This window comes from Taudactylus pleione, unplaced genomic scaffold (assembly GCF_031769625.1).
Source record: "Taudactylus pleione unplaced genomic scaffold, aTauple2 ptg000574l, whole genome shotgun sequence".
Lineage (NCBI taxonomy): Eukaryota > Metazoa > Chordata > Amphibia > Anura > Myobatrachidae > Taudactylus > Taudactylus pleione.
Genome location: NW_028284976.1, coordinates 503,217 through 526,192, shown reverse-complemented (window position 1 = coordinate 526,192; position 22,976 = coordinate 503,217). Strand labels below are relative to the sequence as shown.

At 42.2% G+C, this 22,976-nt stretch overlaps 1 protein-coding gene across 2 annotated transcripts in view; it reads right to left on the bottom strand.

Annotated features, from left to right (window-relative positions):
• LOC148481538 (alcohol dehydrogenase 1-like) overlaps nt 1-22,976 on the bottom strand; it is a 207,057-nt gene that overhangs the window by 3,757 nt on the left and 180,324 nt on the right. For both annotated transcript variants that reach the window (XM_088453272.1, XM_088453273.1), the window contains one exon: nt 1,668-1,803. In XM_088453272.1, coding sequence (XP_088309398.1) covers nt 1,668-1,803 — 136 coding nt within the window. The remainder of the gene's footprint in view (nt 1-1,667; nt 1,804-22,976) is intronic.

Below are 22,976 nucleotides of genomic sequence, written 5' to 3'. Positions count from 1 at the left end.
TTACCAATACCATGGTGTTAGCAATTCTTATCTAATTAGATGTAAGCTGGAACTCCCTGGCAGGCTGCAAGCTTCTCTCTTCCTTTCTTGTAGTAACTTGTTTTGAGCATGTGTCACCTGATTGAGGTGTATGCAAAAAGAATATACCGAACCAAAGCTCGGAAGTATAGTTAATATGGTAACAATCAAGTTAGAGCTAGTGATGAGCCATTCAGTATTGTGGGGGTTCTGAGTAGAGCTGAGTCCTGGCTTAGTTTCCCACAAGTCAGATCTCTCATCTAAAAAATAGATCTTGACTCTTTTTGATTGTATGTAAGTACCTCGCTCGTGATGTCATGTGCTACAATTGGTCAAAATTGACTAAAAATGTATGTTATTGATGCTAATAACAATATAGGAACAAAAACAGGTCCAAGTTACATGACTTTAGCTGTTTTTATCAATTTTTAAAGAAATCCAAAACCAACACCGAACCAAAACACTTGAGGGTGGTTTTTCCAAAATCAAAACACAGACACCTGCTCACAGCTTTAGGCAGAGCACACGCTCTGCTGACTTAACTGCCTTTTAGAGGTATTGCACCAGAATTTTTTTTTTTTTCTAGGATTTGGTCTGAATATTCATCTTTTATTGTTGTGAATTGTGGCAATAAGAGATGACACTTAACGTGCTGTTTCTATTAGTTTCCATGAATGTTCCCCTTCTTTGTATAGGAGTGATGTTAAAGTATAAACATTTTATCACTTGTCACATCATGGTTAGTTAGCATTGAATTGAGATGTAGGGTGCAGTTATTTGTAAAGGGTGATTGAGATACCATACGCAATTAAATATTTTGCTATACTGAGGAGTATAATAATTTATTCAAAATACACCAGGAACTTAATAACAGTTAAAAATGGGCAGTGTGATGGATATAGGGGCGTATTTACAGAGGAAGGACCCTGTGTTCACTCACCATCTGGGGCCCCCTCCTCTCTCTCCATCGGCCACGGCGTACTGACAGTTTCAGTAGACTCCGGGCAATAGTCTGTGTCCGGAGTCTACTGCGCATGTGTAAAATGCCTGGAAAGTGGCCGCTGAGAGCCTCTGGGATGAATTGGAGTGACGGGTGCATTCTAGGCCGAATCAACATTCTTCAGTTTTACAGTTGATTACTGCACCTAAGTTGGAATGGCAAAACATACCGCCTGCAGTTGAACAGGAACAGTTTGCCAAGAAGGGTGTCTGTAGTAATCACTGCACGTGGTGGACCTACAAAATATTGGCGTCAATAAAATCTCATTGATCTATTTGCTGTCAGTGTCCAATCACGTTTGTCTATATTACACAGAGTTATTGGGAGGAATTAGCTTTCTATTGGGCCGCCCAGTCATTTCTTGATACAACCCTGTTTAACTGTTTATTAAAGAAGATAAAACATAACCTTTTTGTCCATTGTACCTTCTCTTCCCATAAAGAACTGGTGTAATGCTATCTATGTCTGTGAGTGTCTGAGTAGAGGTGCATGTATGTGTGAGGTGCACATGGCTAATTACAGAGTAAGTAGAAGGCACGTGCTGTTTTATGGTAAGTGTCTGATCATATTTGCTGTGAAAAAAAAGCTGTTAATTGCAAAAAAAAATTGCATCATTTGTCATTTGCATTTATAATTCACTATTACATACCTCCAAATATAGCTCCTTTTAAAGTACGTCCTGTGAGAACCAGCATTGGATCAAATGAGATTGTTGATTGTGAAGGAGCCACTCCAACAATAACTGTTGTTCCACCACTGAAGTGACTAGATTGAAGCGCAGAAACCTGCATAAATACACAGAGAAAAAGTTTGGTTCTTGCTACTTTGATTATTTAGGGTTCTGGTTTGAAATATAAAGTCTATTTGAAATATAAAAGTTAAGAAAGCAAAATAAACTTTGTCTCTCTCCCCTAGGTTTATGCTAACTAGGGGTGAGCGGGTTCGGATTTCTGAAATCCGAACCTTCCCGAGCCCCCCCGATCCGAGGCCGATCCGAGTCAGGCTCGACTTTTCCCGCCTGACTCGGATCTGAAATCGAGGCAAAACGTCATCATCCCGCCTTCCGAGTCTCGCGGGTTTTGGATCCTATATAAGGTACCCGCGTCGGCGCCATTTTCTCACTCGGCTGTGGACAGTGAAGAGGGAGGGTGGGAGTTAGGGCTGGCTGGGCTGTGTAGTGTAGTGTAGTGCAGAGTAGTGTTGTGCTGCGCTGCGCTGCGCTGCTGTTGTCCACTACTTCAAAGTCCATAGGGGCTGGCTGTGTTGTGCTGTGCTGCTTTTGTTAATAGGGGCTGTGTCCACTACTTCAAAGTCCATAGGGGCTGGCTGGACTGTGTTGTGCAGTCAGTTCTCCATAGGGGCTGTGTCCACTCCAAAGTCCTGTGCAGTGTCCCAGTCCTAAAGGGGTGCTGTAGTGTTGTCCAGGGGGTGCTCTGTCCATCAGGGGTGCTCCCCCCAAGTGCTAAAAAAATAATATTTTTTGTGTGTTTGTGAATTGTGTGCGCAGTAGCCGCACGTGCATCAACAAAGTAGTGCCAAGCGTGCGCCTGTGTCATAAGTAAAGAGCCGGCTGGCTTGACCGTTAAAGGGTGCTGTAACCCCCAAAGTACACTCCAGTCCAAACCAAAAAAAATAATATTTTCTGTGTTTGTGAATTGTGTGCGCAGTAGCCGCACGTGCATCAACAAAGTAGTGCCAAGCGTGCGCCTGTGTCATAAGTAAAGGGCCGGCTGGCTTGACCGTTAAAGGGAGCTGTAACCCCCAAAGTACACTCCAGTCCAAACCAAAAAAAAAATTATTTTCTGTGTTTGTGAATTGTGTGCGCAGTAGCCGCACGTGCATCAACAAAGTAGTGCCAAGCGTGCGCCTGTGTCATAAGTAAAGGGCCGGCTGGCTTGACCGTTAAAGGGAGCTGTATCCCCCAAAGTACACTCCAGTCCAAACAAAAAAAAAATTATTTTCTGTGTTTGTGACTTGTGTGCGCAGTAGCCGCACGTGCATCAACAAAGTAGTGCCAAGCGTGCGCCTGTGTCATAAGTAAAGGGCCGGCTGGCTTGACCGTTAAAGGGTGCTGTAACCCCCAAAGTACAGTCCAGTCCAAACCAAAAAAATAAAATATTTTCTGTGTTTGTGAATTGTGTGCGCAGTAGCCGCACGTGCATCAACAAAGTAGTGCCAAGCGTGCGCCTGTGTCATAAGTAAAGGGCCGGCTGGCTTGACCGTTAAAGGGTGCTGTAACCCCCAAAGTACACTCCAGTCCAAACCAAAAAAAAAATTATTTTCTGTTTGTGAATTGTGTGCGCAGTAGCCGCACATGCATCAACAAAGTAGTGCCAAGCGTGCGCCTGTGTCATAAGTAAAGGGCCGGCTGGCTTGACCGTTAAAGGGTGCTGTAACCCCCAAAGTACACTCCAGTCCAAACCCAAAAATAAATTATTTTCTGTGTTTGTGACTTGTGTGCACTGTGGCTGCACGTGCATCAACAAAGGAGCAGCGCCAAGCGTGCGCCTGTGTCCCATAAGTAAAGAGCCGGCTGGCTCATTTCTTAAAGGGTGGTGTAACCCACAAAGTGCACTACTCTCCAGCAAAAATAAAAAAATATTTTCTGTGTTTGCGTGCGCTTTAGCCGCACGTATATATCAATATAACATAAATGGAGGACCAAACTTTCTCCGATAAAAATAAAATAGGGAAAGATCAAGAACCACTTCCTCCTAGTGCTGTTGCTGCTGCTGGGAGTTGTTCATCATCCCAGAGAGGAAGTAGGAACATCACTACTTTTACTAAACAATTGACCCTCCAACAGTCCCTAGCGATGAGGATGAAGTACCACAGCAGTCATCCTGAAGCAAAATGTATAGCTGAGGCCTTGACTGCTATGTTGGTGTTAGACGTGCGTCCGGTATCCGCCTTTAGTGCAGTGGGATTTAGACAATTGATGGAGGTAGTGTGCCCCCGGTTCCAAATCCCGTCTAGATTCCACCTGCATCCTCAAAGCAGCAGCGACAAGCGTGCGTCTGTCTGTTAAAGGGTGGTGACACCCTCAAAGTGTGCTACACAAACAATAAAAATATTCTTCTTCTTTTTTCTGTCTTTGTGAATTGTGTGGGCTGTAGCCGCACCTGCATCATTAAAGCAGCAGCGACAAGCGTGCGTCTGTCTGTTAAAGGGTGGTGTAACCCTCAAAGTGCGCTACACAAACAATAAAAATATTGTTCTTTTTTTTTCTGTCTTTGTGAAATGTGTGGGCTGTAGCCGCACCTGCATCCTCAAAGCAGCAGCGACAAGCGTGCATCTGTCTGTTAAAGGGTGGTGACACCCTCAAAGTGTGCTACACAAACAATAAAAATATTCTTCTTTTTTTTTCTGTCTTTGTGAATTGTGTTGGCTGTAGCCGCACTTGCATCCTCAAAGCAGCAGCGACAAGCGTGCGTCTGTCTGTTAAAGGGTGGTGACACCCTCAAAGTGTGCTACACAAACAATAAAAATATTCTTCTTTTTTCTGTCTTTGTGAATTGTGGGGGCTGTAGCCGCACTTGCATCCTCAAAGCAGCAGCGACAAGCGTGCGTCTGTCTGTTAAAGGATTACATCGGTGAGTTTTGTAAGGGGTGCTAACATCAAGGACCTGGTAGTACATACGGACATCACCAATTGGCAAATAATTCTGGTGTGCGTAAAAAGGGTGGGTGTTATAGGTGCATAGGTTGTGCCACATGCACTTATATGGTCATAGGGAACACCTTTTCGCATCCATATTCGGGTAGAATTTTTACCATCAAATTTCCTTTGACATGTACATCCATGTTTGTAGTATACCTGCTGTCTTGCCCATGTGGGTTACACTATGTGGGCAAGACAGACAGGCAATTTAAAGAGAGGATGGCACAGCATAGGGCTGCCATCCGGGCCGCATTGGTGTCTGGGTCTAGTGAGCAAGCTGTGGCCAGACACTTTGCGGAAGCGGGACACAGCATGGCGATGCTAAGATACCGTGTCATTGATCAGGTACCCCCGTCTTTGCGGAGGGGAGACAGATCGAGGAAACTATTACAGCTAGAAAGCAAATGGATTTTTCGTTTGGACACAGTGAGTCCTAGAGGTCTTAATGAATCCTTGAGTCTTAGTTGCTTTTTATGATTGATGTTGATGTGATATTGTGAGTATTAAGCAGTTTTCAATTGAATGCACATGCATTAAGAAACTTTTTTGCTTCTTGGGCTAAGTATTGTTGTACTGTGGTTGTTTGAGTACCAGCTGGCTACTGCAGGTACCTTAGACCAACTATTGCCAGTCTATTTAAATAGCATTTAGATACAGATATTGAATGCATTAGGTATTACAGGAGTTATGACATCTGTATTAGAAGCTGGGATTGTAGGTATAATCCAGATGAAAGGCATCAGTGCAAGAATCAATATACATTTATACATTTTTCACAATATTTTTTAGTACACTATATATATTTGTTGTTTTTTGTCTTTTATTATTTTCACTTTTTTGCATTTTTATTATGTAGTTTGTGTGTAATACACAGATATTTAGTATCTTGTTCACAATGTTTTGTACAGAGACATGGTGTATCTAGGAGTTGCCATCATGTATGTGTCTTTTTAATATTTTGTATGTATTTGTCATGTGCTACATATTTATATCGGTAGTTTTGTATAATTATTTTTTTATATAACAAATTTTTTTATATTTTTGCATAATGTTATTTAATTAGCGTTAAGTGTGTTTATACATTTCAAATTTTGAGCACAATTATTACTTTTTGCATTGTATTAATTATTTTGATTATGTTGTGAATATATTGGTGTCAGTCAAGATAGTGATTCAATTTTCACATTTGAGTATTGCAAATGTTTTTTATTATGTATGGTTTTGGTTTACACATGATTTAACAGCTGGTTGTTCTGTTTTCAGATATATATATCAGCGCAACATGAGCGAATGTTGTTTACATTAGTTTCTATGGAGATACTGACACCAGGGAACCCTTGCTCCCCGGGTCCATTTCGAGTGACGTCACATCCGGTGCGACGTCATTTCCGGAAGCGGAGGCGCGGCAGGTGCTAGACGCCGGTGACCCGCGGGAGGACGGGTAAGTCCCGATTAACAGTAGTATTTATTGTAACAGTGTGTTATTGTTGTATGTCCTGATGAAGGGGTGACAGGCCCCGAAACTTCGATCTGCTAATATATTCGTTTTGCACAACAGTCTGGGAGTGAGGCCTGTTTGTTCTCACTGGTATATATATATATATATATATATATATATATATATATATATATATAATTATCTATTAAGGATGTGCAGGCTCGGATTAGTTCGGAGTTTCCTGCCAAATTCTGATTTTTCCCGACAACAATCGTGTCTCAGGAAGAGGCAAAGCATCATCTTTCATGGACAAACATCATCTTTGTCCATGAAAGATGACGCTTTGCCTCTTTCTGAGACACGATTTTTGGCGGGAAAAAAATTCAAATTTGGTGGGAAAATCCGAACTAATCCGAGCCTGCACATCCCTAATATCTTTATATATATAGAGAGAGAGAAGAGAGAGAGGGGGAGAGAGCATTTTATGTGGATTCGGCGCCAGTAAAAGGTAACAGTGAATCAAAATAAGTGATTCCAAATTTATGGGGTGTAATGCGGATAAGGCCACTAGATATAATCTCTAAGTAGGAGTCAGCTCCATGTCAATAATATGTAGTATTGGTGAAAATACTACCTTGTAATTGGAGAGAAAGGAGGATTGACTTTGGGCAACAGTTCCTCTATTAGTGTATACAGTAATAATAAATAAATAAATTATAACCAAACGGTCTAAATAGTAATCAATGAAAAGTGCCTTATTGCATAAAGTGCATAGTAGTGAATAAATTAGCAGCATATAACAGTGATATAAAAATTATAAAAAATACCAATGTAGGATTAAAAAGTAAAGAATTTATTCTAAACACAGTAAAAGAGAATTTATAAATGCATAATGGGGCCCCTACATTAGGGAAACCCCATTCAATAAAATACAATAAAATACAACACTTTCAATAAATAACAGGAAAAATTCATATTGGATTGAGAATAGAATGGTATCTTATTTGAGTAAAAGTATAAAGGAGTCTGCCTTTAGTCTTTAGGGCAAGAGGTAGGTTCCCGTCATCTTTAATGGACAAACATCATCTTTCATGGACAAAAGTCCAGAAATGATGTTTGTCCATGAAAGATTACGCTTTGCCTCTTTCTGAGAAACGATATTTGGCGGGAGAAATTCAAATTTGGGCAGAAAATCCGAACTAATCCGAACCTGCACATCCCTAAAATACATATATCTCTCTCTCCAAACATATGAACGGCACTAGGACGCAGTAATCTTGAATAGAAATTTGTATTGAAAGGTTTGCATTGAAAGATCAACAGTTTCAGAGCAGAGCTTCTGCTCCGAAACTGTTGATCTTTCAATACAAATTTCTATTCAAGATTACTGCGTCCTAGCGCCGTTCATATGTTTAGAGATATTTGTGTCCTTTTTGGATTCTGGCACAGGATCAAGCTGATTACCATTTGTTCAGAGTGCCGGCAGAATTGTGGAAATATATATGTGTATAATATATATCTTTCACAGAAATCTCCGGCAAAGAGCTAATTAGTGCTGCAGATCACAGTCCCCATTATTATCAATGGGGACTACAATCTGACCCCTATGTACTAAACACCAAAAAGCAATGCTTTTTGGAGTTTAGCCCCGGTAGTTTCGACCATCTTCAGATGGTGTAAACTACTGTAAGCCTATACGGTCTCCAGTGGAAGGAGAGAGATCTTTCAATCTCTCACCCGCAACCCCCGGCCAGTCCAGGAAGCTGACGCTGTGTGTTCACTTGTCCACTACCCTTTCTGTGAAGTAATTTTTCCTCAAATTTCCCCTGTACCTACCACCCTCCAGTTTCAGAACATGTCCTCGTGTTCTAATACTTCTAACTCTTTGAAGAATGTATCCTTCCTTTACCCTGTTAAAACACTTTAAATTTTTGAACGTTTCTATCATGTCCCCATTTCCCTTCTCTGCTCCAAACTATACATATTAAGATCTTTTAGTCTTTGCTGATATGTTTTGTGTAGACCTTGCACCATTTAATTACCCTTCTTTGTACAGTCTCTAATGTATTAATATCCTTCTGGAGATATGGCCTCCAGAACTGAACACAGTATTCAAGATGAGGACATACGAATGACCTATACAGTGATATTATCACTTCTTTATTTCTGCTACTGATTCCTCTCCCAATGCAACCAAGCATCTGACTTGCCTTCCTCATTGCTTTGTTACAATTTTTGCTTGCCTTAAGTCACCTGAAATAGTGACTCCTAGATCCCCTTCCTCTTCAGTAGTTTCCAGTATAGTGCCATTAGATTTGTGAGACCCAAGTGCATGATCTTGCATTTTTTTGGCATTAAACTGTAGCTGCCAGGTTCTTGACCATTCCTCTAGTCTACGTAGATCATCAATCATTTGTTTTACCCCTCCTGGTGTGTCTACCCTGTTGCATACCTTTGTGTCACCTGCAAAAAGGCATATTTTCCCATCAATATCATATTCTATGTCACAAATAAAGATATTAAAAAGCACTGGTCCAAGTACAGATCGCTGAGGTGCTCCACTGGTAACATTTCCCTCTTGAGACTACACTCCATTTACTACAACTCTGTTTCCTGTCCTGCAGCCATGATCTTCCATTCAAATATCTTTGTATCCATTCCCATGCTTTCCAGTTATTTTAACAGTCTATAATGTGGAACAGTGTCAAAAGCATTGCTAAAGTCTAGATAAGCTAAATCCATGGCCCCCCTTTATCTACTTCCTTAGTCACCCAGTCAAAAAAGTCAATAAGATTTGCTTGACATGATCTCCCCCCAGTAAATCCATGCTGTTTGGGGTCCCTACTACTGATGTAAGGCTCACTGGTCGGTAGTTGCTTGCCTCTTCCTTGCTTCCACTTTTTTGCAGTGGAATGTTTACTCTTTTCCAGTCCTCTGGAATTACTCCTAATACTAGTGACTGGTTGATTAATTCTGTTAATGGTGTTACCAGCACCCCTTTAAGCTCTTTTAGTATCCTTGGATGTATCCCATCTGGCCCCACTGATATATCAACTTTCAGTTTTGAGAGTTCTGATAGGATCTTCTCCTCTGTAAATGTGCTTGTTCCTACCTCATATTTCTGATTACACCTGCAACTTAACTGTGGCCCCTTGTCCTCTCATTCAGTAGTACATACTGAACAAAAATAACTATTAATATGATCAGCTATTTCATTGTCTCCCTCAACAAGACTCCCTTTTTCTGTCTCTAGTCTTTTTAATCCACCTTTTGCTTTTCTTCTTTCACTTATATACTTAAAAAAAGTGTTGCCCGCCTTTACCTACGACTGTGCCATTTTCTCCTCAGCTTTTGCCTTTGCACATCTGATTAATTTCTTAGCCTCCTTCTGTATTACAAGATACACCTCTTTGTCCTCATTTATTTTGCATCTACTTGTATTACCTAAAGGCCATTTTTTTTGCTTTCACAATACTTGCTACCTCTTTCCCAAACCACACTGGCTTCCTTTTTCTTGTGGTTTTCCTAACCCTTTTGATACAAAGGTCTGTTGCCTTTAATATTGCACTTTTAAAATTTCCCCACATCTCCTGCACTCCTTTCAAGTTCCTCCACTCTGCCAAAGATTCGCTTACACATCTTCCCATCCCTGCAAAATAAGCCTTAGTAAAATCTAACATCTTTGTTTCTGTATGGGGTGAGTCAGTATCTGTTTTTATTCTGAACCATACTGCTTGATGATCACTGGATCCCAGGTTTTCACAAACTTTTACATCCGACATTCTGTCTCCATTTGCAAGTATTAAGACTAATATTGCATCTTTCCAAGTGGGCTCCCTCACCAATTGCTGAAGGGAAGCTCCCTGCAATGAATGGGCTGCCTACTTAGATGCCCACCAGCTGCGGCTCTAATCTGACGATCGGACATCGGCCTCACCATTGCACATTAGAGCAGCCATATGGTTGCTCAGAATGTTTGATGGTATATGGCCACTGATGTCAGTGGAACTGTGTCTTTTGACGCAGTCCCTGACACTGACTCACCCACTGATAACAGTCACTCCCCCAGTCAACGCCCAGGAATGCCTATCAGAGTTGCATGGATGACCATGCAATTCTGATCTGCATCCCCCGGTGGTAACATTTTTAAATGCGTCCACCTCTGAATCAGGTGTATCTATGTATCTATCTATTCTTTTAGAGAGGATGTTTTATTATATGTCAATGGCGGTTGTGATTCTAAAGGCAACAAACAACTGAAACACAAAAGGAATGGAGAGACAAACTTCCCTGCAATCAATTACATCCGGTTTCCTTGACAACCAATAAGCAAACCATGTCAGACAGGAAACCAATTAGAACCACACCCGGTTTCCTTGACAACCAATATGCAAACCATGTCAGACAGGAAACCAACTAGAACCACACCCGGTTTCCATGACAACCCCTATGCTAACCACGCTTCACAAGAAGCCTATTTAAACCTGATTAAGACACATCCATCATTCACATTTCTGAGCAAGGCCGAAAGGCTGCAATGCATTGAACAACATTCAATCCATCATTGGAACACACTCTGCCATAGGAATGCTTACCGGAGTAAGCATTAGCAAGAATAGCTGTTCCCCCGAGATCCCGCAAGGATTTGCTCAATTCAGGAAGTGAAAGGCAAACCAGAGTATCCAGGCAGTGTGCACATGGCACACACCATAACTGCCTCCGTACGGACCTAGTCTCCCCACCATCCGGTGGGTAGAGTGGCCGGCCACAGTGATCGATAGCTGGCGACCAGGTGATCAACTGTGATCGTGGTTCCGGTGGTGTCGTAACTTGGCACACACTCCAACGGAGGCGGAGAGACTGTGTACCTGAAAGAACCTTTCACACAAGGATTAACATCAACAGCAAGAAGAATGTAAGTTGTCGGACCAGAGGGCATGGGACGCCGCCCGTCCAGAGCGCAACCCCCCAGGACATTAATTCCATCTGCACTATATATTATTTATATTTTTTACTATATTTAAAGGACATTGTTCACTATTTTATCCCCATTTTTTCTACATTCATTTGACCTTATATTCCTGTACACTTCCCTGTACCATATCCTGCGTACATTACTCCTCAAATTAGAGAGCACTGTGACTTCTCAATTGATTTGTTGTAGTATTTACCGGATCCATTAAAACCACCTAACTATTATCCCTGTGTGCTTAGTATTATTCGATCTACATATACATATTGATAATCACATTAGGCACCTATAGAATTAGGCAAACTAGAATAACTATATATATTATCATGATTCTAAAGGCCCCTATCCACTAGGCGATTTTTACGTGCAATTGCACGATAACGAAGTTGTTATTGTGCAATCGCTTGTTAATAGCCCACAAATCACCAACAAATTGGGCATGTAAAAAACAACCAGCGATGCGCGTGCCCGCTGGTTGTTTTTGCCATCTATCATCACCTGTACATGCTGGTCAACTTGATGATCCCGTCAGGTTCAGCATGTACGGGGATGATGGATGTGCCTAGACTGAATGAGTGAACGTTCAGTGTAGGCACATCACTAGACATAGAAACGACAGTACTATTACAAATGTCATAATCATGCTCTCATTTCTATGTCTATTAGTGGATAGGCACCGTAAGACACTTTCATCTGAGGGGCTGAAAAGTGTGTATTGGGAAGAGGGGGGAGTAGGCAAAAGTTTGCCTAGCTTGCCGAGAAACCTTGCACTGGCCCTGGATATATGCAATATAAACATTGCAACACATGCACTCATGCTGCCCACAAGTGCTGCATCAGCTGAACCCAAGGTTTGGTGCTATTGGTGGCAATAGGGAGGAGATGATTGTATAAGTGAAGAGAAAAGTACATGTTGTAGGTAGAGGGCCTTGCTCTTGAGAGATTACAATCTAATGGGGAAGGGCAGACATACAGTGGTGACACAGAGGGGAGAGACAGTGAGTGAGGAGTTTACAGTGGTGTCTTTTGATGAGGGCTGGAAGGCTTTAATAAAAATTTGGGTTTTGAGAGACATTTGTAGAAAAGGAGGAGAGTCTGATGGGGAGAGAGAGACAAGGTTCCAGAGGAAAGAAGCAGCATGGGCAAAATCTTTGAGGCAGGATTGGGATGAGGTGATCATTTGGGAGGAGCTACACTGCATAATCTAATTACTTGAGCTATATACTGTAAGTGAATGAAGGAAATTGTCATAAAAGCATTTTGGGAGACACATTTTTGAGATGTAAATGCTCCCTGCTGAAAAAAAACTAAGATTTTTCTAAAGAGACTGACTACAGACACAATGTCACGACCAGGGTTTCCCGACATAGGGGACGACGGGTAATACCTGTGAGGATGCTATGGCGAGGGGTGTCTGGCGGTGGCACTGGTGTCTGGCAGGGTGCATTGGCTGCACATAGTCCTGTGCGGGCATACTGTCATTCTGGTCTGGTTAGGCCTGGTGGTGCTTCCGATCTGTTCTGGCATGGACGCCGCCATCTTGTCTCCGGACATGTGACCTAGTTGCCCTATCCTGGTGTGTCACATGCTCTCTCTGGCCTGTCACAGTGTGGTACTGGGTATTTAAGGGAGTGCAGAGCTTCCTTTCATTGCCAGTGCAACGTGTTTCTCAGCGCAAGCTGAGAGAGAGTTCCTGAGCTTGTCTGTATGCCTGTTGGTTCTCTGCCTAAGCCTGGTTTACCTGACCTGCTCCACACCTTGTTGGAATCCCCTGCCTCCTCCTATTGCCTCTCCCTTGCCTGAGTACCTGTGTCAGCTATACCCTGCCTCCTCTTACATTTCCTCTGGACAATTCACCTCAGCCTGCAATTCACTTCAGCCTGCAATTCATTTCATCCTAACAAAACCTGGAATACTGGACTGCCTTCTGTTATCACTACCTGGACTTTTTCCCATTGCATCACTACAGTTCAGAAAGTGCACTTTAGTGCTAAACCCGGACTTTCTGTTTTGCCACATTGATGTCTGTTAAGCCACTCATTAAAAGCTCCATGTTTACTTTTAAATCTGCTTCAGTGTCTGCTCCTATTACCACCCCGGGTCCACAACAAAAACCAGAACCTAACACACAACACACCTCACCACTTTATATTGGACCAATCACAAGTTGCATTATTTTAATTGTTGTTTGTGATAGGTACTTTTTACTCTCACCCCTGGTTTTCATCCTGGGAGGTAAGAAGAACAGAATAACTGTCCAAGTCCATTAAAACAATATTCCTAATATATTTACTCACTGAACATATGATTCCTAATGAATAAGTTAGTGGGATCCATTTTGTATGCTTTCCCAGACTCTGTATATAAATTAAAGTGTCTACTTTCTGTAGCATATGTTCCACTCACAAACCTAAACAAAATGAGCAAGCCATCTGTTCTGTGCCTATCTGCATGGCTCTTTGAATAGGCAGAAAAAAACATTATCATTACCTGGTCATCCCCAGCCACATAGCAAACTCAATCGAAACATACAATGTGGATGTGAAAACCAGGATGAACACATAGACAAGTGGGTTCAATACATTTGATATTGATCAATATGGGAATACTAGCAGATGATATGGCACTGATATATGGGAATAATAAGGAATTGAGGCATATGTGAACAAGGTAATAGGACACATACAGTATATAGGATTGGTGAGAATGGGACATTTGGGGAAGAGTCCTATAAAGCCTAAATATACTTAAAGAGGCACAAATCCATGAGGATACATTAGAAATGAGAGAACTCAGAGAGTATTGGAAATTAAATTACCTACATATAGATCAGGACACATACAGTATATAAAAAGCTATACAAATCATAGCAATGGGTAACCTGGAAGCCGACATCAGTGAGTGATTCATTTGTATTGTATCATCAATTTTGCACTGTTTGATATCATACACATTGCATTCTGCGTGTAAGATTCTGTCATTGAGACTATATACAGTATTGGTAGACAGATAGATGGATGGAGAAATTATATCGGTTTGTTTGGCAAGAGAAAGAGCAGTGTAGTTAGATGAAAGAATGTATCTATGGTGAGGGGGAATCAGCATTGAGGAAATTATTTAAAGGCAAAGGCAGAGGGCAGAAGATACAGGTAACTGTCATGAAATTTGAATAAAAGGTGAAAAATGGCAGCAAAAAGTTATAGATCCCCTGTAAAAAAAGACATGAGTATAAACTATTGGGGGAAATCTTTATTCTATAATCCACAGTAATAATATGCAATTATCAGCACATTATAGTAGCTGATTTCTGCTTGCACCTCCACAGCAAATCAGCTAGAGCAGTGGTTCCCAAACTGTGCGCTGTGGCACCCTGGGGTGCCTCGGGACACTTGCAGGGGTGCCTCTGGTTGAATGTCCAGCACCAAATCAAATTATTTATGGTCCATGTAATGAAAATATGTGGACAAACAGAAGAGCAAACCTGTCCAACACCATGTAACTGACCCTAAGCATGACAGGTACTGTAAGCACAATTTACTTAATAATTTTATTCTGAATTTCTCAATAACAAACCTTTGGCTTATGGGTGCCGTGAAATCTGATACTCTAGGGTGCCCTGGTTCAATTAAGTTTGAGAACCACTGAACTAGAGGGAGGTAAAATGTGCTTTCATAGCTAATTGAATCCAGCTCCTAATGTCTGATAGTGGTGAGTGTGCTTAAATGACCCAGAATTTGCAAATCGTATATTTTTTTTGACAGTAACATGAAGAGACCGGACTTCACCCCGGCTATCACTGCTTTATAGAAATTTACTTTCCCTTATTTTGCATGTAATGTAAACACAGATGGGAACAAATTATTCCCAGGATTTTCTCTTTCAACTTTTATTTGTGAGAATGCCAAACGCCTAATATTATCTAGTGCATAATTATTGAACAATGAGGAAACATAAAAGCAGATTAAGACGTTGTTTAGTTATAACTGTATATTATTTATAGGTGCAAAAATCGAATTGGAAGCCTCACAAAGCATGTTGAAGGAAATGAGTACTGTATGTTACAGTAACCTTATTATATAAATAATGACAAATATTCTGTATATTAAATGCACCGCATAGCTTTGCTGAATGAAACACAAACTTAAGGTTATTACTCATTATTTTTAAAATACTGAAAATATAACAATACTGCATATTTTACTATGGTGTCCATTTTAGGGTGCACCTCATCCATTCATAAAGTACCAAAGATAATATTTCAAAGACATTTATAACCTGAGTTTGAAAAAATACCTTATTCTTCATTCATAATTGTCCCTTATCCTATCAGATAGCTTTCAGCATTTATTTTATACTATATTGCTCAACAAAATTGATTGCTGTCACTCACAAAATGGTGGAGCTGCTAATTCACAGAATTGTGTGCTCATTGGAAATTTGGAATACACACATGCAGTCTATGCAACTGAGGTCTGAGCAGAACATAGAGCTGCGCAGTGGGGATAAGAGTATGGTGGATGGGGGGAGAAGACAGAGCAGTGTGTGTAGGGCAGACAGAAAGGCGTGGAGAGGGGAAGATTAAGCAGTATAGATGGGGTCGAGCCAAAGTGATGCAGATTGGTGGAAAACTGTGGTGCACATGGGGGGAGACAGAGTGGCATGGTTTGGGAGAATAGAGTGACATGAATGGGGGGTACAGAGTGGCATGGATGCAGGAACACAGAGCAGCACAGATGGGTAGAGAGATTGGTGTGGATGAGGAATACAGATTAGCACAATGGGAGAACACACAACAGTAGGGATTGGGCAAGACAGATTGGTGCGGATGGGTGGGAAGACAGAGTGGCATGGTTGGGGGAGACAGAATGGTGTACATGGAGTAAGAAAGTGGCAGAGAAAAGGGGAAGACATATTGACGTGGCTGGGGGCAAGGCAGTGGTGCAGATGGATGGAAACAGAGTGGCACGGATTCAGGAAGACAGGGCGGGGGCACATGGGGAAAGATATATTGGTGTGGATAGGGCATGCAGACTAGCACAGTTGGGATAACACACAGCTGTAGGGATTGGGGAAGTTCTAGCAGCATTAAGGTGAATAGTGTACATGCATAGACAGAGTATGATTCTGTAGTTTTAGCATTTAGGAAGCTGAATGTGTATAATAAATGAGATGAATGGATTGAGTGTGAAGGATGTTGGAACCCAGTGGGATTATTGTGGTGAATAGGAAGATTGTGGGCACAGAGTGGGATGTGTGTGCCACATAACTGCTCAGACCTGTTTTATAGACTGCATCTGTGTATTCCAATGAGCACACAATTCTGTGAATCAGCATCTCCTCCATTTTGTGAGTGACAGCAATCTCTCTGTGAGAGTGCTGAATCTGCAGGTAAACACATGGTGTGATGGCACACCATAGCTGTATTATGCAAGGAACACATCCATTAAGGCATCAGCCTTAATGATCGTAATTTCATTACTTTTTGGAGTTCGAGTGGCAGAAATTAAATAGGTTTTGTGACTTTTCAAATCATGTCTAAGAAGCCTTAATGGGACATGTGAAACCGTAAGTTTTTTTGTCTATGGAATTTCATAGACATTTTTTTTTTTAACATTTTTAAACTATCAGGGTTTGGATGAGCAAACCGGGCCACCTGCAGGGGAGAAGGGCAAGAAAATGGTACACTAGCACAGGTGGAAGAGGAGACAGCACACAAGAGGTGGTTTGGGAGCTGCAGAGAGCGAGACGGCTGCAGGTGCAAGCTATAGGCGTGTGGGGTAGCAGCAGCAGTGGTGGTGCAGAGCAGTGGTGCAGTGCAAAGTGGGAATCAGAGGGCTTACTGGTAGTGCTCATGCACCTGAGAAAATAAAGTCAACAAGTCACAGATGCACGAACACGACAGTGAGATCCATCTACGCATCTATGTTAAAAATTGAATGTGTAAAATAAAAAAAGGTGCTCCCCCCAAAAAAAACAACAACCAGCACTGGGCTTTTAACAGCCAGTCATGGTAGTTTAAATACAGGGGACAAATTACATAGGGGTCCCCTGTATGAAGCGCAATCAGCACCGTACTATTCAGAACCAAAATACGGGGGACAAATAACATAGGGGTACCTTGTATTCAGCACTGGGGTCTGAGCTGGCCCTGGTTCTGGAAATACATGGGGAAAAATGCGTAGAGTCCCCCTGTATTTACCAGAACCAGACTCTTTCTAGCAGGGGGGTGATGCCACAGTCAGGGGAGCCCTTTCACTGGGCCACCCAGCCGAAGCATCACCCCTGACCGCTAGTCAGCTCAGGCCGGGGATCCATGTGGAGCTGGGGACCCCCCCAATAAAGGAGTCCCCCTCTCCAGGATACATCAGGCTCAAAGCTGATAGCCCAGGGCTATCCATAGTTGTGTAGTGTGGTGCATATGAAAATATAAATATTGGCCCTGATTCAGAGCCGGACGCTCTGACCAGAGCGCTCGCTCTGAATCAGGGCCCTCCTCCATTAAAATGGAGCGTCCTCCTGGACGCTCGTATAGCTGTGGGTCACCACCCACAGCATATACGAGCGTGCAAAAAGATGGTCGCGATGGTCTTGACCATCGCGACCATCGGACTTGCGAGGGAAACCCTGCGGTCGGGTTCCAGGCCGCAAGGCCAGGAGTGATTTTGGCTCTATCAGAGCTAAAATCATTCCCACTGACATCACTAGTGATGTCAGTGGGGCCGGCTTGAGACGGTAGGCGTTCCCATGAGAACGCCTCCGTCTGGCAGGCACGCCCCCGGCACGCCCACCAAAGGGGCGTGCTGTCAATCAACATCGACAGCACGCCCCCTTTGGTGCGAGACCCCGAGCGATGGAAAGCCCGTCGTTCGCCGGGTCTCGCGCATGCGCACGACGGAGCTCCCTCCATCGTGCGCATGCGCAGTGGGGAACATCGATCCACTTGCGAGCGTACTGCCGCTCGCGAGTGGGTCTGAATGACCCCCATTGTCTTTTGCAGTAGTACTATAGGTCCCGGCAGGCATCCTCGCATACTGGCACTTGTAGTACCAGCAGGCGGGGCATTAAGGGCCTGCTGGGGCCTATAGTACCCCTGCAAAAGAAATATTAAATTTTAAAAAAGACACCATTTTTAAAAGTATTTTATTTTGCCGCTCCTTCCCCTGGGTGCAGCAGCCTTTAAGCTCTTTTACATTGCTGCCGCTTCCCCTAGGACTTCCACGGCGTCTTCACCTGGAGTGTCGCCACCCATCCAGGGATTCCGTGGCATCTTCATGCTTCAGCTGTCTTCTCTCCAGCTAACCCGGCTGACGTACTGACTGGAAGGTGCCTCACACTGGCTTTATATAAGCCAGCTGAGGGGGCGGGGTGATGATGTTGGGAACCGTGATTGGATCATGGTGGCCATCTTTGAATTTCATAAATGGTGCTGAGGTGACATTTTTGAAAAGGGCACGCCCGGTTCTCTCCATTGAAGTCAATGGTGAGAACAGTTAATTGGCTGAGAGGCGGAAGGCTAGCCTCTCTTAGCAAATGAGTGCTCCGCACCAGGATTTCTGAACTGAAATCCCGGGCGGAGCTGTCATTTGGGTAGTAGTGTTCTTAGAGAACACTACTAATGTATGAGGGTCTGCATATTTTTTTCCATGCATAGGAGGAGGTGAGTATGGATTTTTTTATTACAGGTAATTCTTAGAATTATCTACTGGAGAGGAGGACAGATTGGCTACAGGGATACTAGGTGAGTATGTGAGATAGTGTGTGCATGTATGTTTTAATAAAATTTTACTTTTCTACAGTGTTCTGTGTTTTTTTATTATTGCTTTTGCTGTGGAATTACAGGTACCAGCAGGCACATAATGCCCCGCATGCTGATACTTGTGGTTCTCCAAGTACCAGCATGCAGGGGAGGCTTGCTGGGAACTGTAGTTCCACATCAAAAGCCAATATTTAACTCTTTAATTGCACCACACTTTACACAATCAACCAGGCACCCACAGCTCCAGGGGTGCCGGGGATAACCCCAGGTTATCAGCCTGGGGTGTCCTGGAGAGGGGGACCCCTTTACTGGGGGTCCCCAGCTCCCCAGGGATCCCCGGCTTGGGCTGACTAGCAGTCAGGGGTGATGCTTCAGCTGGAGGGCCTGGTGAAACGGCTCCCCTGGATGTGGCATCATCCCCCTGCTAGGAAGAGTCCGGTGCTGGTTCTGGTAAATACAGGGGGACCCTACACATTTTCCCCCTGTATCTCCAGAACCAGGGCCAGCTCAGAGCCCAGTGCTGGTTGCGCTGAATATGGGGGACCCCTACATCATTTGTCCCCTGTATTTTAGCAACCAGGGCTGGTTCTGACTAGCCCAATGCTGTTTGTGCTTCAGACGGGGGACCGCTACATCATTTCTCCCATGTATTTAGCACAACCAGTACCGAGTTTCCAAAGCCCGGTGCTGGTTGTTTTCTGGGGGTGGGGCCACGACATTTTTTTTTTGTTAAACACAGAAGCAGGTATCACGAATCTTTCAGAATTAAGCCTGCATCTGTGTGCTGCTACCTCCCCCGGGTCCTAATGCCTGCACAACTGCCATCCACACCGCAGCTAAGGCCCGCTACCATCCCCGGGTCCCAGCCGCAGCTAACGCCTGCTACCCCAAGGGCCTTTCTCCTGGGTCCCGCTGCAGCTAATGGCCACTTTTTTTCCCCCTAACTCACCACCGCTAAAGCCCACAAATGACGGCCATCTTTGTTCACCCAAATGAAGCCACAGTGAGTACATCTGCTGGAGGCTCCTACTGAGTCTGCGCAACAAGTTGAAATTTCCTATCTATTCAATGGCGCATTCTTGAGGTAATAGTTTTAAAACTGTAACTTTCTAATTTACCTAAACCCCAAAAGCACCTACCCTGGCACAATAGCTACCTAATAAAACAAACCCCATGTCTAAATTCGCCCCCTACCCTGAGTTATGCCTTCCAAAAAAAAAACCATAGAGAACAGCAGAAAAGTGGTCCTAATTGAGAATGTCAGAAAAAACTTAGTTGGAATTTTAGATTACTCCCAAATCCTCTTTTTTCATGTTTTTACTTTGAAATTTGGCATGCTGCACCGAGCGACAGTTTTAGCCGTCCATGCCAAATTTCAGCTTGGTAGCTCCTATAGCTTTTGAGGTGTAGCCCCTTAAACACCATGACCCCCCCTATGGAATTCTCTATGGGAGAATTGCAGTTTTTTAGATGCAGCCTTAATATAAGGGTACGACTGTGCCCTTATTATATATGTATTCCGAAGCAAAAATAAATAAATATATATATATATTTATATACTGTATATATTAGGGATGTGCACCAACCCCCATGTTTGGATCTGTATCTCCTTCAAGGTTTTGGATCTGGATTGGTTTTGCAAAACCGCCCTTGCGTGTTTCTGTTTTAGTTCTGTATTTTCTTTCAAAAATTGATAAAAATGGCAAAATCACATCATTTGGGATTTTATTTCTTCCTTTAGTATTATTAACCTCAATAACATTAATTTCCAGTCAATTTTGACCACCTCACAATATTGGTTTCATCCAGTTTAGGCACAAAATTTGCACCAAACTAGCTGGCTGACTAAGCTAAGCCGCAGCAATGGGAGGCACAAACCCCCATCATGGCACATAAGGAAACATATGTTTTCATTAATTAAGAGGCCTGAGGGAAATGGAGTATGGGTGTAGTTAAAGGCAGGGAAAGTAAGGGTTAATTCATAGTAAATTAAATTTAATTTTTTTATTCTGAAGCAAATTTATGAGGGAGGAGGGGAGAGCATGGGTGAACAATATACACCTCTCCACTTAATAGATGTTATACTCCGCTGTTTAACTTACCTTATATAAGTGTTGTATGAAGTAAAGCATATGTATTGAACTTTATGTGTCAATTTCCAGTGACAAGATCGAGTGAAGGTGCGTATCCATTAGGCCAGTGATTCCCAACCTCGGTCCTCAAGGCACACTAACAGTCCTGGTTTTGGTGATATCCATGCTAAAGCACAGATGGTTCAATCAAAAAAACTGAGGTACTAATTAAGTTGCCTGTGCTCAAGTATGGCTAAAGTTAAAACCTGGACTGTTAGTGTGCCTTGAGGACCGCGGTTGGAAACCCCTGCATTAGGCGATTTTAATGAGCAATTGAACAATTACAACTTCGTAATTGTTGAATTGTTCATTATTCGTGCATAAATGGTGCACTATAATGTCAGAAACGACCAGCAATGCGCGCTCCCGCTGGTCGTTTCCGACATCAATCATCGCCTGAACATGCCGGTCAATCTGCAGATAATGACATATTGGGCATGCTCAGGGATGAGGGAGGGTGCCTGCACTGAAGGACATATTGTTCAGTGTATTCACACAGTGGATGGGGAATGACTGCACAATTACAATGTTGTAATCGTACTGTCGTTCCGCTATCTGCTAGTGGATACGCGGCTTGAGAGTTTGTTATAATTACAGTACGTAGAATAGCAACAACCCTTTTGGAAGAAAGTTAATTAAGTGATAGTTTATTTTGTTAAACTGTGAACGAACTGTTGATGAGTTATAGCAATGCATAACACACACTGGAACCTGATATTCAGGACTGCATAAAGGTGCCTGGAACAATAATTTTATTTTATCTCTTGCACAGTAATTTTTCTTATTATCCCTTAACAATTGAAGGGTTACATCAGCACAAAGACATATGCTAGGAGTATGAAATAAGATCTAAGAGTTATTATTTATCATGCAGATATGGAGTGTAATGAACTTTTGGTGGATTCACTAACCCTATACAGCCCCACAGAGTATAATCAATTAATATGCTGTACATATGGAACATACTGTTATTATAAATATAATATATATTTAAGTGAAATGGATAACTCCCAGTGATATAAGACTATACAGATCCAACTATTGGGATAATTTTACGGAGCCATCATAGCTTGGCCAATTTAGATAGGCTCCCTATAAATATAACTATAATCCTGAGTGGTTATCATTCACTCTAGTGGTGCACACTTTCTGCTATATGTGATCATGCGAGCAAATCTACACCAAAATAGTAACATACATTGGGGTTTACATCACAAGATAATTTAAATTATTAGATTAAGAACATTAAACAAGTGAATAGTGTTTTTTAAATCACTATATTTTACACAAAGACACAATTAATTCACCAATCACGATACTTCGCTGGCTTTTTAAATAAATTAAACATTTTAAAAAATAAAAATCAATAATAAACTGTTAGTTATTTTATTGATAATAATAAAAGTTACATTTTAATTATTCTGTGCATTTGGACCTCTATTATTGTAACTCAGTTAGTTAAAATACAATGTATCCAGTGAGCGCCCCTCATGGGAATACTTTTTTCTCTTTCCTTCTCCATGTAATGTTCTTATCTTTACCAATGTAAATGATTGGTTCTTTGATATTAGATGCCATGACTTAAGCCCTGTATGCCCTTGTTCATTGGCTTTAGTAGATGACGTAGATGGACTAGTATTGTCATGTTGGTGGCACTGGCAGTAGCTCCAGCCCTAGTATGTGGTTCCTGCCCTCCTCTCATCTGATCATTCTCCATATCAAAAAACACAAATGAAGTGGGTTACCTACCTGTCAATTTGTACCAATTTTAAATATTACACTGCGGTATTAATGACCAACAGTGTCACAATATTTTTTCTGAATAAGAAAAGAATAACACACTGCGCTACCACTTACAGTGTCAGAAGATTTTTAAGAGTAAAACACTGCGCTACCACTTAGTGTCACAATATATGTTTTTATGACTAAGAAAAGAATAACACACTGCGCTACCACTTAGTGTCACAATATTTTTTATGAATAAGAAAACAATAACACA